The 17,722-nt window shown below is 38.3% G+C and overlaps 1 protein-coding gene across 1 annotated transcript in view; it reads left to right on the top strand.

Annotated features, from left to right (window-relative positions):
• LOC129243565 (uncharacterized) overlaps positions 1 to 17,722 on the top strand; it is a 262,008-nt gene that overhangs the window by 216,402 nt on the left and 27,884 nt on the right. The window contains exons 8-9 of the mRNA XM_054880668.1: positions 4,334 to 4,443; positions 7,568 to 7,782. Of these exons, the coding sequence (XP_054736643.1) occupies positions 4,334 to 4,443; positions 7,568 to 7,782 (325 nt within the window). The remainder of the gene's footprint in view (positions 1 to 4,333; positions 4,444 to 7,567; positions 7,783 to 17,722) is intronic.

Here is a 17,722-nt window from a genome sequence, read left to right as displayed (position 1 = left end):
GTGTGAAAACATTCGCTAAAGTACTTTTGTGTGTTGTGCGGTGGAGTAAAAATAAATTGATTGATTTATTTGCTTTAACTTAAAACGGCTTTTCAAAACGCAATGACTCACCAAAATAATGGAATGCCTACGATATTCCCGAAATCATGCCAACTTATTGAAAATAAATCAAATTACCCTTGGCATAGAAGCAAAATAAAAAATGTAATAATAGCTGGAAAATACGATATACTTTATCACGAAAAACTGATTCTACTGAGGATGCAACAAGCATAATTTTCTTCTCAGTGGGAATACACGCTGAGAAACAGCATCGTGATAGTTCATGAGTAGCTTAACGTGCATAAAACTTAATTTTTTGGAAGAGTAAACAAACGCACAAATTTTTAAAATAATTTGCAGAAAAATTCACATATAAATTTTCTTTGTTTTAGAGATGTGAAGTAGGAAAGACTTAAGGGGCTAGGCCACTGTAACAGCTGGAAAAAAACGTATTTTTGACGATTTTTTTTTCACAAAAATTCAGATATAAATTTTCTTTGTTTTAGAGATGTGAAGTAGGAAAGACTTAAGGGGCTAGGCCACTGTAACAGCTGGAAAAAAACGTATTTTTGACGATTTTTTTTTTTAAGGGAAGGGAAGGTCGAATAAATAAATCGGTTTTAGTATGTTAAAGTCTATGTATTAAAGATAAACCAAACAAATTTTTATCAAAAACGACGGTGCTGTAGCTGTTCTCTGGTAACATGAAAATTTTAGAAGGCTCCTCGGCACGCAGGATAACTGACGCACATTTTCATCTGGAACAAAATAAAAAATGTTTTCTTAATCTGCATGAGTATAGCTACTGAAACACGTACGGAATTTTAAAAATATTCATTTTTCGGTATTTGGTGGTGTTGAAATAAAAGATTGAATTTTCGACTAAAAAAGTGACTCTTAATTTATCTATGAAAATTTTTCTAAGTGACATCGAAAATTTCGTACGTGTTTCATTGCGTAATGATGTCCTGAATATGTGTGCAAAATTTCAAAGAGAAATATTAAAAACTCGTCGAGTTATGCTGTGTGCCGATGCAAAAAATAGTATTTTGAGATAATCGGATTTAAAGTTTCAAATTGATTTCAAATATTCAAAATATGATAAATTCAACTACACAAAATTTTTTAGCGTTAATCTGCGATACCAGCTCCATAAAGCTGCCCTTCTGAGTTAAAGTTTTTGTCCTCTGCTGCTTTTCTGGTTGATTTTATGTTGGAGCGCGCTTCGTACGCCGCATCGCTCAGTGAATGTTCGGTAAGCAGTTACACCTATCTTCTGCGAATTTAATGCATATGTAGTTTTAGGGACAACGGATGCGCTAAATTTGAAAGAAAAAAAAATGTTTCGGTTTAATTCTGTTTGCATCGTATTCTAGAAGCTCCAAAGTAACAATTTCAATAATAAAAAAAAATCGATTTTTTCGAAATTCTACTGTGGCCTAACCCCTTAATGTAAAATGGCAAATTCAAGAGCTTATCATATAGTCAGTTCTAGTTTTCACGGCTTGGTTAAAATTTTATTGATGATTTCTGGTAATTGGCATAGACTATAATAAAAAAACGAAAAAATAACTAAGTAAAAAATAATTGGGTGCTTGAACTCACAAAAAACGTAAGTACAAGCAAAACAACTTACCAACACGACTTCTCAATGCGTGCGAAAACATATTGGACTACCGACCTAAGGAAAAACAGGAATGGATGCACGAGGAAACCTGGGAAGTAATCCGAAATCGAAGATTAGATTCGATTAGATTTACGGTGAATTGTACAAGTTCAAGCAATCGATCAGGAAGATCATTGTACTACACCCGGGTAGATTACAGTCGAAGTATGGATGGTAAGACGGAAAAATTGCTTGGTGGTCACTCTTCTTTTGGATTCATTGATGAATCTTAAGTCTGAAAGAGGAATAGTATGAACTTTATCCATGCTTAGTACATCGACACCCAACAGCCTAAGTATGGCTCTGCAAAACGCCGGACAGCTACAGAGAAAATGCTCGACAGTGTACTCGCGTTTTCCCCGCAAATAGGCTTATTAGGTCGTCAGAGATTCCCGTGGCAGTCATATGCTGACCACAGGCATTGTGCCCTGCGATTACCCCCACCAATACTCTCAGGTCCTTCCTTTGGTTCTTTCATAAAGCACTTGGCTACTCTGCAGGAGCCCAACTGAGGGCAACATCTTCTATGGGTAGACCTCATTACGACGTCAATCCATAGTTGATTCAAAGCAGAATTGACACCTAGAAAGAGTTCAGGGCTTACTGGTATGCTTGCAGAGCCTTCATGAGCCCGATTATCAGCGAATTCGTTCCCTGTAATATGGCAAAGGCAAAGAAATGTTATTGGCGATGTTCAAATTAATTAGTCGACCGGTTTCAAACTACGCTGCGTCTGTCTGATCGCCTGGTTTCGCAGTGGACTAAGCTCATGCCAAGACATTACAATCAGAACAGCCACGGAATGCCTCCTGACGTCCCCTCTACAACACCTACATAAAGAGGCAGTAATGCTCCCAGTCAAGGAGCACAACAAAATGCTTAGCACAGTTCCTAGAACTTGAGCCGCCTCTCAGACACATCAGGCAGAGGCATCACTTAAACTATTCTGACGAGATCCAGGGCAAAACGAACCGACAACTATTGTACCGGACAGTGTTAAACATACACTAAATGGCATTCATCGGGAGACAGTTACGACCTTCCTAAACTCCTAAACCCCCGACCTCTGAATACCGTAACCGGAGGTCAACCACCACCTATAACAGATGAAGAGCCTCAGCTACCCCGAGATACCCGCGTGACTTTGGCACAATTACATTCTGGAAACTGTAGCAGTTCAAGCCCCTACCTATACAGAATTGACCCCCACATACCTAACATATGTCCAGCATATGAAGACATATCACATGACACTAACGAGTTATTCACATTCTCTTTCAAATGTGTTCACCTAACACCCTATCCTCTTTGCACCCAACCTGTTGAAATAGCGCGTTTTCTGGGTCTACCATTACATGAGTTAGTCGAAGACGATCCGTGACTACATCGCACTGACAGGGTTTAGTAAGCTGCTACAACAACAATAACGGTTTCTATGATTTTAATAAAGAATTTTTATATGTAATAAAGAATTTTTAAATGTAACCTTAGAAATTTTTAAACATTGCAAAATTGTAGCCTTAATGGTACTTTGTTGTCCAATTTTATCCGGGAATATATCTCCTCGAAAAGTTATGCTATTTCAACACAAAACGTTCAGGGATTACTGATCATGGTCTCATCTTCTTCTTCTTGATAGACGCGATAAATGCTTAAGCGATTTAACCTAGCGAATTTAACGTAGCGCGCCAGTCGTCTCTTCCTCGCCATTGGATACAACAATTAAAACCAAACCTTTATCCACTAGATCGTTCCAACGCGGAGAAGGACTTCCGATTCCTTTGCTACCATCAGCTGGTACCGCATCGAATACTTTCAAAGCGGGAGCGTTTGTACCCATTGTACTGTGTTTGTATCCCGCCAACGAAGCCACTGGATCTTTATTAGCTGCACTATGTCCATTTCATCGTAAAGCGCATACAGCTCATTGTTCTCTCGTCTGCGATACTCGCCATCGCTAACGTACAAAGGCCCAAAAATCTTCCGGAAAATCTTTCTCCCAAACACTCCAAGAGACGCCTAACCGGATGCTTCCATAGTCCAAGCTTCTGCGCGTTAGGACGGGCATGATGGGAGCCTTATAGAGTGTTATTTGGTTCGTCGAGAGAGGACTTTACTACTCATTTGCCTACTTAGTCTAAAGTAGTACTTCTTGGCAAGAGAGATTCTCCGTTGGATTCCAAGGCTGACATTGGTATCAGTGGATCGCAAGAGGATCAGTCGATGGATGCGGTAAATCTTGGAATGCACTAAAATTGCTAGCCAAACACAGGACCAGGTGCAAATGCTTTATGCATGCCCCAATGGGAGTTTAAGAAACTTATGATGACGACAAGCAAAAAAATATTTTTTTCTTAATAATAATCTTTTAAAATAATCTTTAAAATTTAATATCTCAAAAACAATTAAATTTCAGACATGATGTTACAAGTTACAATACCCTTTAATATTGTGCTTTGAACGATTTCCCCTGAACAGTGCCGCTGTACTATATTTTTCGCCGTTTTTTTTTTTTTAAGTTCGCTTTTTTGTAGATTCTTGTGATCTACAACCACTTAATGTTTGTTTGTAAATTAACAATATATGGCTTACACTAACTTATATGCAACTTTTCATTTTTCGCAGAATATTGTAATGTACCCTAACCCGAATCTATACACCTGCACAGCGCGCATTTGGCTACGCGAAATCGGATTCTCACTAACTTACGGCGCTTTGATGTTGAAAACTTGGCGGTAAGTACAGATTTCATTTAGTTAAAAAGCAAATTTTATGTTCCACAAGAAACATACTTAATTGCGTTAAGTGAATTGCGCTGGTAGAGAGAAGAATTAAATTTGGCTTTAGATCTAGGCGTCAAAACTCCTTTGGCTGAATAATTCAATAGTTAATTTTCATAATAAACTTAGTTATGCCACTTAGGCAAACTAACAGCTAATATAAGAGCTCATGTGCATAAAAATATTTTCATGCTCTCAAAATTCTGTTAAAACTCTCGAGGCGATACATTTGATGTGAAGGTTAGTTGATGTGTAGGTTAGATAAGGATAAGTTCGGTGGTTGCTACTCTTTATCAGCATAAAGAGGTCCCCACTTATGTCTGAAGCTCCATTGCGATGCCACTTGTTTGGATTCAAGCTTACCTGTCTAACTCCTAATGTGATGAAATCGCTTGATCCCTGTAATAAACTATGAAATATTGTGAATTACTGCAATTTCTAAGTCTACCGCGCATCCAAAGAGGGAAGAGTTTAGACAGCGATGCTGCGCTCTCGCACAATCGGGACAGTAGGAGAGAAAGAATTCAAAACTCTCCACTTTCTCCACTTTCAATGGTTGTCCCTGAAGTCATGGTGAAAAGATTTTTAATTGTGTGGCCAATCAAACCCTATGATCAAAAAGTAAAGTCAAGGTGATGTTGAATGTTTTCTTCGATTGCCAAGACGTAGTGCACCATGAGTACCTTCCATTAAGCCAGACAGTCAATAAAGAATATTATTTATTCGTCTTGAAGCGTTTCAGAGATGCTGTACGTCGCAAACGACCTGACATGTGGTTAAACAATTCTTGGATTTTCTATGACGAAAACGCGCCATCGCACCGAACCCAAATTGTGCTGGATTATTAGGCCAAATACCAAGTAAATACCATCGTGCAAGCACCGTATTCACCTGATATGGCTCCATGCGACTTCTTTTTGTTCTCCAAGTTGAAGTTACCACTTCGTGGAAGGAGATTTCAGTCGATAGAGGAGATCAAAGAGAATGCGACGAAAGAGCTGAAGGCCATCCCTTCGTCGGTCTACCAGGGGTGTATGGAGGACTGGGTTAAACGTTGGCACATGTGTGTTGCTTCAGACGGGTCATATTTTGAAGGGGATAAAATAAATTTGTCTGAAATTTAACTCTGTTTTGTTTTATTTAAACATTCCCGATACTTTCTGATCATAGAGTATATGAAAAAAATCAACACAGTGTCACTTCGTCCCCATCTGAACAACGACTGATTGGACGAGTGTACGAAATTATAATGCATATTTCGGCTGGCGCATTGCCCGTGATGTGGCAGCTGAAGTTGCCATTACAATTTTGTACTTCACCATAATTAATGGCCAAACCTAGTAAATTTATCATCTTTGGCCTGAAGTTATTTGAGAGGATCCTCACACGTTTCCCTTGTGTTGCCATTAGGCAGTAGTTCTTGATGATAGTAACTATAATAATGGAAGATAGGTTGAGAATGATGAGAGATCAAGTTTTGTGTTCATTTTTTTATACTAGACCTGCCTAGTTAACTCGCAAGTGGTCTCCATGGTGTATCTATTAATGATGCTTAAGATGTAGGTCTACATATTATCTAGTACATGAGGATAAAAGGAGGTTCCTCACATTGGGTAGAGTTCACTGAATTAAGATCAGTTCTCTGCCTACCGAGCTCACCCGCGAGACAATTTCCGAAAATATCTCTATTTGCAAGGGCCCAGACTACATTGGAGTGAACCGCTTAGGCAACTCATTCATATGCTACTTTTTGATTGGCGTGATAACCGCTTAAGCGACTTTGACCGTTTGCACCAGTCAATTTCCCCGTGCTAGCCAAAGCCACGCACCGGCGTCAAGTGAAGCCAACTCCTTTTTCACTTGATCTTTTCAACGCAGAGGGGGTCTTTCTCTTCCTCTGCTACCATCAGCTGGTACCACATCGAATTCATTCAGAGTCGGAGCGTTTGTATCCATTCCGATGACATGACCCACTCAACGTAGCCGCTGGATCTTCGCTGCGCTATGTCTTTATCGTCATAAAGTTCATTCAGCTTATTGCTCCATCGCCTACGATACTCTCCATTACCAACTTGCAAAGTTCCAGAAACCTTTCGCAGAATCTTTCTTTCAAACACTCCAAGGACGTTTCATCGGATGTTGTCATCGTCCAAGCTTCTGAGCCATACGTTGGGACGGGCATAATGAGAGTCTTGTAGAGTGTTAGTTTTGTTCGTCGAAAGAGGATTTTACTACTCAGTTGCCTACTTAGTCCAAAGTGGCTCTTGTTGGCACAAGAGATTATCCGTTGAATTTCAAGGCTGACATTGTTTTCCATGTTAATGCTGCTTTCTTGATAAAAAAAGTGTCTAACAAGCTCTCATTCAGATTAGTTCATCATTTAAATGCTTCTTTAGACGAAGTATCATTGCATTGTAAGATTTTATTGCAGCTTGTCTGTCGGACGAGTCCCTGAGCCTCAATGAAGTTTCTTTAGGCAAACTGATTTCCTCAAAATCAACATAGTACAGGTCATTGCTTTAGACGAATGTATGTTGCAGAGCCACTAACCTCTCCAATACGAGTCAGTGTGGGCGTTAAACTTCATGTATAAAAAAATAATTCTACCTAGCCTGGTTGAAGTATGTTCCGACCACAGGATATTCTCCCGCTTTATGCGCTTAACCTGGCAACGCAATCATCAAATTGCCTGGCCGCGTCTGGACCAACCTTCGCGTTCATCCTGTTCTTTTCCCCTCTATTGTTTTTTTTTTCTTTGTTTAGCTGAGCACCTCCTCCAATTCATAAAGTGCGTCTTGATGTTGTACCAGAAATGGAGGTAGTTAAAGTATCCACCTCCAAACTTCTGATGCTTTCTTTACCTAAAGAAATACACTCGGAGGCTTACCATTGCCTGTCGAGTGGCTGTCGCTATTAGAAAAATACTTTTCTACCATTTTAGTGGTTCGCACATTTTTGCTTCAACACTTTAGTTCGCTTTAGTGAATGAATAAATGAATATTGCTTTAAAGCATTTAAGATATTCTCAACCAAATACTCATGCATATCTGCCTTTCTCTTCCTCTTTTTTGCATTGCAGCATTTCGGTGATATTTCGTGTACGTTCAGCGAAAGCGGTGAAAATCACAGACGCAGCACTATTGAAGCGACTTGGCATTATTTGCGGTGTCATTGGTACGTGCCTGCTGGTGCGTACATTGGTTGCACCGCCCGATGTTGTGGTCGGCCGCACTGCCGATGATCTGAAAGCGTTTTTATGCAAAACGGATTACTGGGATTACACGTTCACATCAAGTAAGTACGCGTGCTCAATGAAAAGGGAAAGCAGACAAAATAGATAAGTAAACGCAAAGAGTGGAAAAATATTCGCAAGAAAAAAAAACAAAAACAAAAAATAAAAATAAATTTCTTAGAATATGAAATATGTATTTTTAAACTTTTGTCGCTTCTTGCGCGCACTCAACTAAAAGATTATCGATTAGATTTACAAGTTACAAGACAGCTCAGACAAAGGATGAGACAGATTTTGTTGAATACTTAGGCCACACTGTCTTAAGTAGCTTAAAAAGTTGTTGCATGCCATGAGGCGATAGCAGCAGTTTGTGCTCGAAGGAAGGATGGCAAGTGTCGCACATACCGGTATGCTTCTCACACACCAACGCACGCGTGCATGTGCATGCTTTGGCGAGATTTTCATACTTACACGCCAAGCATGCCAAGGTCTATGGCTAAATGCATGATATGCGAACTTAAAATATTGCCCAAACATGTACACTCTCACCCTTATGGCTGCCGAACATGCTGACGCAGCATTGCGTGACGCACTTGAACGAACGAGTTAAGAAGCCGGCACATCGTAACACATCTCAGCAGCAGAGCTCCAAAATCATGGCACCTCCCACCGCTGGTGTTCACCGAGCCGTGAGAGGATGGGCCGTAGCCAGAAATCGGTCGATGGGGGGGTAATGATTTTATACGGAACTTTAATAAGAAGCGTGAAGAGATTTCTCCATGAAGCTTTGGACAAATTTATTGCTGCAGGATACTTCATTTAGTGGAAGCAAAGGTTGGCACAAGGCTGTAGTGCCAATGATAATGGTGATGTTTTAGTAGTTTCCCAATGCATTAAGCATAATTTATCCCTACATCATGGAAAGATTTTATTTAATTTTAATAATTTTTTAATGAAACTGTAATTGATTATCCTAAAAAACACAAGTAAATCCAAATTTCAACTTAGAGCAAATTGAAAAAAAATTCAACAAATCCTCGATATTTTTTTTATCCAGGGAAAACACTTAACACCGTCAAAAAAGTTGTTACAATTCAATACATTTATTGAGCCAATTAAAGCCTTCAGTTACATGCGAAAATTCAATTTGTATGCCCGAGTAAAAAACTTCACATTTTAGTGAAAATTTGTTGATTTTTTTTTTTAATTTGCAGAAAATTTGAAACTTAGATTTACTTGGATTTTGTAATAGAATGAATTATATTTCCATTAAAATTTATTAAAATTAAAAAAAAGCAAATACAAAACCACAAAAAAAACAAAAAAACATCTCATTCCTCAAAACTCAAAAACTTATCCTTTCCATCCTTACTCCCGAACAATAGTCAGGCATTACTTGCATTGAGACTGCTAAAACAAGCAAAAAAAAAAAAAGTAAAACACACAGTTACCCCTTGCATCAGTGCCGCTAGCAAGAGGAAGCGGGCAACTGAGGTAATAGCGCAGATACACTCAATTTAGCGAAGTCCTCAACCATCTGTGCGATCCTTCTGGCAGAAAAATGTGAAACACAGAAGGCGCTCCAAGCAGTACGAAGGCGTTGTTTCTAAGCAATGACAGATGGGCATTCCCATTATTTAAGACTCGTAGCGGCAGGCTAATTACCTACCCTGTCAGACATCTAATAGATTAACGAAACCAACGCAACACAAGAGTCTTGTCGAGGCTCTATGCTCCCTATGAAGTGAAGAAGAACAAAAAAACACAGACATCACAACTTGTCAATAAATCTCTGTGCTATACTTATTTAACGCAGTTTATATAGGGTGTTTTTTAGCTGCATTCGAACTACCGATATCGATACCTATGGTTTCACAGCTGAGCATGGCAAACTGAGTGACACTTCTGTAAGGTTTCGCGGCTGCCTTAGCTGAATGGTTGGTACGTGACCGCCATTCAGAAATGCGTAGGCATGGAAACCTAAAACATCGAAATGATAGAAAAAACAGTCGCCCCTCGGCAGACAATGGCAAACCTCCGAGAGTTTTTCTGCCATGAAAAAGCTTATCATAAAAAACTATATGCCGTTCAGAGTCGGCTTAAAGCTGTAGGTTCCTCCATTTGTGGAACAACTTCAAGACGCACACCGCAAGTAGGAGGAGGAGGAGCTCGGCCGAACACCTAATAGAAGTGTTTTACTTTGTATTCCTTAATAAATTATATATTCCGATGACATTCTCTATTGAAAAAAAAAAAAAAAACTGTATAAGAAAAACATCATAATGCAAATTATATCGCTCCTAATTGGCGCATAGGGCAGAATTTCCGTTTTTTGAGCGCATTAGTTTTCCTGAATTCAAGCTGCCCACGCCCACCTCACAGCCAATTTGTTGTTGCCTTCTCACGTTAATTCACTTCATGATGGTTTTCAGGAAGCTATTCAAAGAGAACCTAGCCGAAGCTGGAGGTTGTGAGCTGCTTGGACTACCCAGCCAGAAGTTTACGCGCGAATTATTTATATTTTTCTTTCAGGTTTGATAAACTGTGCTGACATTTCTGTTTCTGTTCTGTTTAAGTGTGGCAAGTCGTCATAAGTCCTTTAAAGTCAGAAAAATGTTGCCAAATTGTGGAAATTTACTTTGAAAAAAGAAAGAAATCTCTTCAAAACCTCCATAAGGCACTGGCGAAATGGTCTTTATTTATTTCGAAATGAGGAAGCAGCAACCGTTACGGTGAATGGCGAGCGCTATCGAACCATGCTGACGGTCTTTGTGTTTACAAAAATTAATCAGCTAAGAATCGACAACATTTGGTTCCAAAAAGGCAGCGCAACTTGCCGCCAAACAGCGTGTTTTACAATCGATATACTGCCATATTCAAATCAACATAAAATCTGGCCATATAACGTCTTGAATTACTGAAAAAAATATAAAAAAATTGGATCAATCGAATGGTCTATATAACTCATAGCTGCGGCCAACATATGCCAGTTAGCATATTCAACAGATAAATGCCATGAAATTATTGACCAGGTTATAATAAGAAAACGAGGAGGTCAAATCTCTTGGATGTGCAGGTAACAGTTTTCTGATCTGGGTTCCAGTACACAGGAACATAGAGGGAAATGAAATTGCTGATGAGTTTGCCAGAAAAGGGACTGAATTGGTCTCAGAGACCTTTTACCCGGTCATCGGCATCCCCTGACAGTTTTTAAAGGGGAACTGCAAACATTACTTCTTAGGAAATCGCAAAAAAGATGAGACCCTATTTCTTCATGTGATATTTCAAAAGTCCTCCAATATTCGAAGGACTCAGAAAGTCCTTTGGACTGCTCGCCATTCAATATCCGAAACCGTAGCCGTGTTTACCGGTCATCGGACGATCGGCACACACGCGGAAAAGCTAGGGTTGCAGAAGCTGTGAGGACCTTTCGGAGAAAGATACTCTAGAGAATTTTCTCTGTAAATGTCGGGGTTTGGCAGCTAGACGATTAACGTCACTGTGTGCTACTTTCTTCGACAGCCTAGGGCAGTGCGCCAAGCAAAATCCTATCAATTTTCTCCATGATATCAACAGCTCTGGTTGGCTGTAGATATCTACCTGTTGGAGGTCTCACAATGGTATCAAAACGGCGCTTTAGTGCTACTGGAGGAGTGACAGATTGGCACGACAACCATTTCACCTACCTACCTACCTACCTATCCCGTCTGCGTTAAAAGAGAGCAGTATACTGGACCGATAATAACCAAGTTTTTATGGTCCAATTTGGGCGAAGTTGATCTTGACAACATCTGGTTTTAACATATCGGAGCTGTGTTCCACGCAGCACGTGAAAGAATCGAATTATTAATATAGGTTGGTATTTCACACTATTGAACTACTTCTTGAGGGGTTATTTGAAGTCATTGAATTAAAAAGGCTCTCTTCATGCCTCAAAAGTCAAACCGTTGTTCGGAATATGATCCGGTGCGATGGAAAAGTACTCATCGGTTTCGTTCCTGTAATAGGATCCATAGTATTAGCTTGCACGGAACAATATTTAACAAACGCATTGAAAGTTACTGATATAAACTAGCTATTATGATTTGAAGGAAGCATTAGGAGAGAAATCTACTATCCTATTCGACTTGAAGATGTATCGTATTCATTATATATATAATTGGCGCGTATACCCTTTTTGTGTGTTAAGCCGAGCTCCTCCTCCTATTTGTGGTGTGCGTCTTGATGTTGTTCCACAATTGCAGGGACCTATAGCTCCAAGCTGACTCCGAACGTCAGATATTTTTTATGAGAAACTTTTTCACGGCAGATAAATACACTCGGAGGTTTGCCATAGCCTGCCGAGGGGCGACCGCTATTAAAAAAATGTTTTTCTTGAATTTGATGTTTCACCGAGATTCGAACCAACGTTCTCTCTGTGAATTCCGAATGGTAGTCAGGCACCAACCCATTCGGCTACGGCGGCCGCATATCGTATCCATTACAACAACGAAATTTTAAAAGTTTATTGGTGGTGCGAATAAAATTCGTTTTATTAAAGCGCAGCGGATGATGATGGATTCCACATATTTCCACATCATAGGGATGCAAAAGGAAAGAATTGAAAGAACAGTGTTTATTTTACTTCCAATAGGAGGAAGAAAAAGAGGCCGAACAAGAAAGATGACGCCGAAGCAGATTTCAAATTGATAAACGTTCGTAATTGGAAAAGTGTAGAAAGAGAGAGAGAGCGAATTGGAGGAAGATTGCCTAAGAAACTATGGTCCAACACCGACTGTGACGCGAAGAAGAAGAATAGGATCCATGACAGTTATATGAATGTTGCAACAAGAAATGTTTTTTTTTTTTTCAAAGGAAATCTTATCACGCAGAAGGCCCTCGCCTCATTTGAAACGGTGTTTTTGGGTGTTCTTTAAAAGCGCATAAAACGGAAACGAAAAAAGACTTTTTATTTTTGCTTTGATTATTTTATTTTTTTATTTTTATTATTATCCATTATTAAAAAACAAAAATTTTCTTTTTGCCATATGAGATTCATTCAAAAAGTTTTCAGCCTTCAAAAAATGGTCTTTCAAAAAACAGTATGTCGCTGGCGATACGGATTCCGGAACTCACAGGTGTCTGAAATCAAAGAGAAAAAATGTTCCTGTTCAGTATGAATGTTGTTATTGTTTTTTTTTTTCAATTGATCGTAGTTCACACGATAACCCCATCAATTCTATGTTATTTAAAATTTATTTCATCACCGGATATATCTGTGCCCATTGTCCATGTGAAGACCATTTTTTGAAGGCTCACAATTTTTTGAACGAACCTTGTATAGCCAAAAACAAAATTTTTGTTTTTTAACAATGAATCAAGAAATGAAATATTGAAAAAAAATAATATAAAAAAAAGCCTTTTTTGCTCTGTTTTAAGTGCTTTTAAAGAAACACCCAAAAAACACCATTTCAAATGAGGCGAAGGTCTTAAGGGGTTACATGGGTTTCGTCGGGAAAAAAGGTCTATTTTCAATATTTTTTTTTTTCTATGTAAAAATTATTTATTTAATTCAAACATTTTTCCGGCTTATAGATACATATTTTAAGAATAATTTCTGAAATTTTCAAAAAAAAAAATTAAAACTCCTCCATTGTGACGTCATTTCCGGTGACCCCTCGAAAAAAGGTGCGTCTGCGTTCATCATCAAAAATGAAAAAACAAAAATAAGTGTTTTAGTTAAAACCATAAACTCGTGCTTGAACAAAGGAAAGAAAAAAAAGTAAAAATTAGAATTATGGCAGACATTTTTCCAAAAAAATGAGAATTTCGGTCAAATTTGCGTGTCGGTTTGTTTTTTTTAAATAGTTGTAATTGAGAAAAAATTCTTCGCCCAAGCACGAGTAAATTGTATCTCGAACACGTGTGTAAAATTTTATCAACATCGGTTGAGTAGTTTTCGAGAGCATTTGACAACCGATTTTGAAAGCACGGTTCCGAGAAAAACGCGTTTAAAGATTTCAATAACAATAAAAATATCTCCGAAACTAAACTCGATTTTTGAACCCACGAAACCCATGTAGCCCGTTAATGAAAAAACCCTTTGCTTTATTTACCAAAAAATATTTTATAAATTTATGCAAAGGCGGTAAATTTTTTTGTTTGCACCTCTTGAATCTCTTCATTTGTTAAGCGAATTCGCTATATAGAGGAAATGCGCAACATCTCAACAAAAAATCAACGTCAACTTCAAACCGTGAAACCTGCCATTGGAATTGAAAATTTAAATTGAGCTGAATTGAATTGAAAAGATAAAACCGCCTGTCCAGAATTTTTCTAAAAATTCAGTATAAAATGTTTAGATGGCGTTAGTGATCGATAGGAAAGAAATAATCGAAGTTGCGTAATCGCAGAATCACCCAGCAACTAAAGATTGACCATAAAAAAATAATGGATTTATTTTTGCCCAAACTAATATTTAAGAAAATTTTACGAATTTTTGTAAATTTTTTACAAATATTTTTATAAAAAACTGTTGAACTATATTTTCATAAAAAAATTAATATTAAAAAAAGTAAGTAGTCAATATGTGATGTTTCAAGTCATTTTAGGTCAAAAATAGTTGAAGAGCAGTGAAGGTGAGAGTCAAATAATCGAAAGTGTCAGGGCTTACAATTAGGAATACACCTCAGTGCGGCGGTCACAATTTTAGAACCAAAATGTAAATTCACTGTTTAGAGAAATCAATTCTAGCGGAGTTAGAATATTCATACAATTATTTATTTTAAGCCGCTTTCACCTCCTCAGAACCGCTTCATCTAAGAAGACTCACATGACCTAAACCCTCCTTGCATGCGGCCCTGAACAACACGTGCACCCTTACGTACGCGCATGCATGTGCATATGTTTGTGTATGTAAGGATGTGGGTATATCCAAAACCACATTTGGGAAGCATGACCGCATGTATTTTAATATAACAAACCCAGTGTGCCAAGTCACGCAGCACACTTTTACGTATGCAAGAAGGAAAAAATTTAAGCAGAAAATTTAAATGTAAGTGTAGGTAAAGTGCAGCAAAGCGGAAGAAAATTTGAGAGAATTATCACAGAGGAAATTCAGCTTTCAGCTTTTAATATGTAAATTTAAAGCGAACGCGTCTGCAATGGTGCTTTCCCAATTATTTATGCGGTACGGACGACGAGCTACTTAGCACACATATAAATATGTAAAGGCATATTTCAACTAAACTATGTAACTAATTACGCTAGTTTACAGCCAAAAAAAACACACAAGAACAAACTAATTTTTGTAATATAAAAGTATATTATTACTTTATATTATTAATATGTAATTTTATTTTATGTTACTAGGAAACCCAATCAATGATTTCAAAAAAATTAATTTTGCGGTGGCCACTTGTCAAACTTTACTCCAGTTTGTTTAATGCAAAAATGAGCATTTTTATTCTGATGCAAATAACTTTTGTAACTATTAAAGGAATTTTTTCATTTATATCTGAAATATTTTCTAAATATCTAATATTTCACAGAGAAAATTCATTTTTTTTTTTTTGAGAGAAAATAGGTCGTCAGACTTCATGTCTAAGGCACAACACGCAAATACTAAAGGCAGACCCACAGAGACTGCGTTGCACTCACTTGTGTTAATTATAGAGAAAGCTCTGGAGTGCAAGGAATATGCTTTAGGAGTACTTCTAGACATTAATGTTGCATTCAACAATGTGTCGAGCGAAGCTATTTTAAGGGGCTTAAATACAACGAATACAGAACCCACTGTTTATTCATGGATAAAGAGCCTGTTAGGTTGTAGAATATTAAAGACGGAATGGAACGAAGCTAAACTCACTAAAGTAGCATGCGAGGGTACACCACAAGGTGGTGTTCTATCGCCACTTCTCTGGCCACTCGCAGTTAAGGAGGGAGCCTGCTTTAGAGGCTTCAAAAAATCGATTTTTACGTGGATTTTTTTGGGAAGGAAATAAATATTCGATCCGGCTGCTCATATACCTGCTCGACGCTTGCTCACGATTTCTTCTGTAACTGCGAAAATAGTTTGAATTTGCTTCTGAAATTTTGAGGACAAATTCTTGGATAGTTTGGGAAGACATTTACGCAATTTTTACGATTTTTTGAAGCCTCTAAAGCAGGCTCCCCCCTTAATGACTTACTAAAGAAATTTGAAGGTAAGGCATCGAAACTAGTAGCACATGCAGATGACCTAGCCATAGTAGTGACAGGAAAATACCTAAACACCGTGAGTGACATAATGAATAATACACTCGCAGCAGTGCATGAATGGGCAACACAGGCAGGCCTAGGGATAAATGCTGATAAAACGGATATTATACTTTTTAGTAGAAGGTACAAGATCCCCTATTGGCAACCCCCAAAGCTAAACGACGTGGAACTAACTCTTAAAAACCACACAAAGTACCTTGGAGTAATTTTGGATAGTAAACTAGGAATAAAAAAGCCAGTAACGCACTATACGCATGTAAAAATATGCTGGGAGTTACATGGGTCCTGCTATAATCTATTGGTGCTACTCAGCCCATATTACTATACGGCGCTCTGGTGTGGTGGACTGCGCTAAGAAAACCGTCATATAAAAAGCCTATGGAAAGTATTCAACGTCTTGGTACACTCTGCCCACCAGGTGTATTGAGAACTACTCCAACGGCAGCGCTTGAAAGAATACTCAACTTGTCACCGATTGATATTGCGGCGGAATGTCTAGTAGCTAAATCCGCCGTAAGACTTAGCGCAACAGGCGAATTTACTTGTAAAACATTCGGACGTAGCTCAATAGATATGAGTTACAGGGTCCAAATGGACTATATGACTCCGAAATGCAATTGGGTGAAGAAATTTCGAACAACAATAGAAGAAGAGGGATGGAAAAGAGAACGAAGCCTAACACAAATACTCTTAATATATTTACCGATGGCTCGAAAATGTTAGACGGAGTAGGAGTGGAGATCCTTTGCGCAGAGCTAGGTATCAGGCAATATCTTTCAAGCAGAAGTATTTGTTGTAAAAAAGGCTGCCGAATTAATAGTCGCAAAGACATAGAGCAACTCCAAAATATATATAGAAGTTGACAATCAAGCGGTGATAAAGGCAATAAGTTCATATGAAATTCTATCTGTAGTCGTTCTTAGGACAGGGAAGCCATAGAGAGACTAGCCCTAGACAGACGGATGCACATCTATGGGGTACCCGGCCATCAGGGCATTGCAGGAAACGAAATTGTAGATGAGATTGCCAAAAGCGCTGTTTAGAGACAATTCGAACAAGAAATCGACATAATGAAACCTTTAAATACTACTTACAAGAAACAATCTTGCCACTTGCAAAACCCGTGTCTACACAGAATGCAGCTAAATACGCCAGATTCGTAGTAGCCCAATCTAGAAAGGAAAGGAGATATATCGTCGATATGCCGACAGGCCACAATTCGCTAGCGGCACAATCGCAAACAACGATAACTGCAAAAATTTTGCAATGAAGTGGAAGATAGGCAAATTCTAGAATACCTTCTACGTTCTTGCCCTGCGTTAGCTAGAACCAGATTAAAATGCTTAGGAACTTGACAATATGAGAAGTTAGAATGCCTCTCGGGGATAAAGCTCCAAAGTTTACTTAGATTCGCCAAGACCACAGGCTTATTACCAGAAGTCTACTAAAAAGAAACGTAAAGGTTTAGCTCCATCTGGTAACACTAAAGACCAATAGGTCTATGTGATGGCTTTCAGCCATCTTGGTCAACGTAACCTAACCTAACCTAATATTTCACAGATGTTTTACTTACATAAGTTACATTTAAAAATTGCATTATATATTGTATTTTTGTTTTTATTTGCAAAGACAGAAAAAAATCGGATGCTTGTACTAACAAATAAACAAAAAGTGGACGTACGCAAAATAAATTTCGGTTTAGAGAATCGTTAAAATCGAATATTTCGAGAGCTGCCAAGTTTTAGTCATCACGACCCGAAATTA

Source organism: Anastrepha obliqua, chromosome 4 (genome assembly GCF_027943255.1).
Source record: "Anastrepha obliqua isolate idAnaObli1 chromosome 4, idAnaObli1_1.0, whole genome shotgun sequence".
In the NCBI taxonomy this organism is placed as follows: Eukaryota; Metazoa; Arthropoda; class Insecta; order Diptera; family Tephritidae; genus Anastrepha; species Anastrepha obliqua.
Note: the sequence above shows the minus strand (reverse complement) of the source record. Positions and strands in the feature narration are given on the sequence as shown.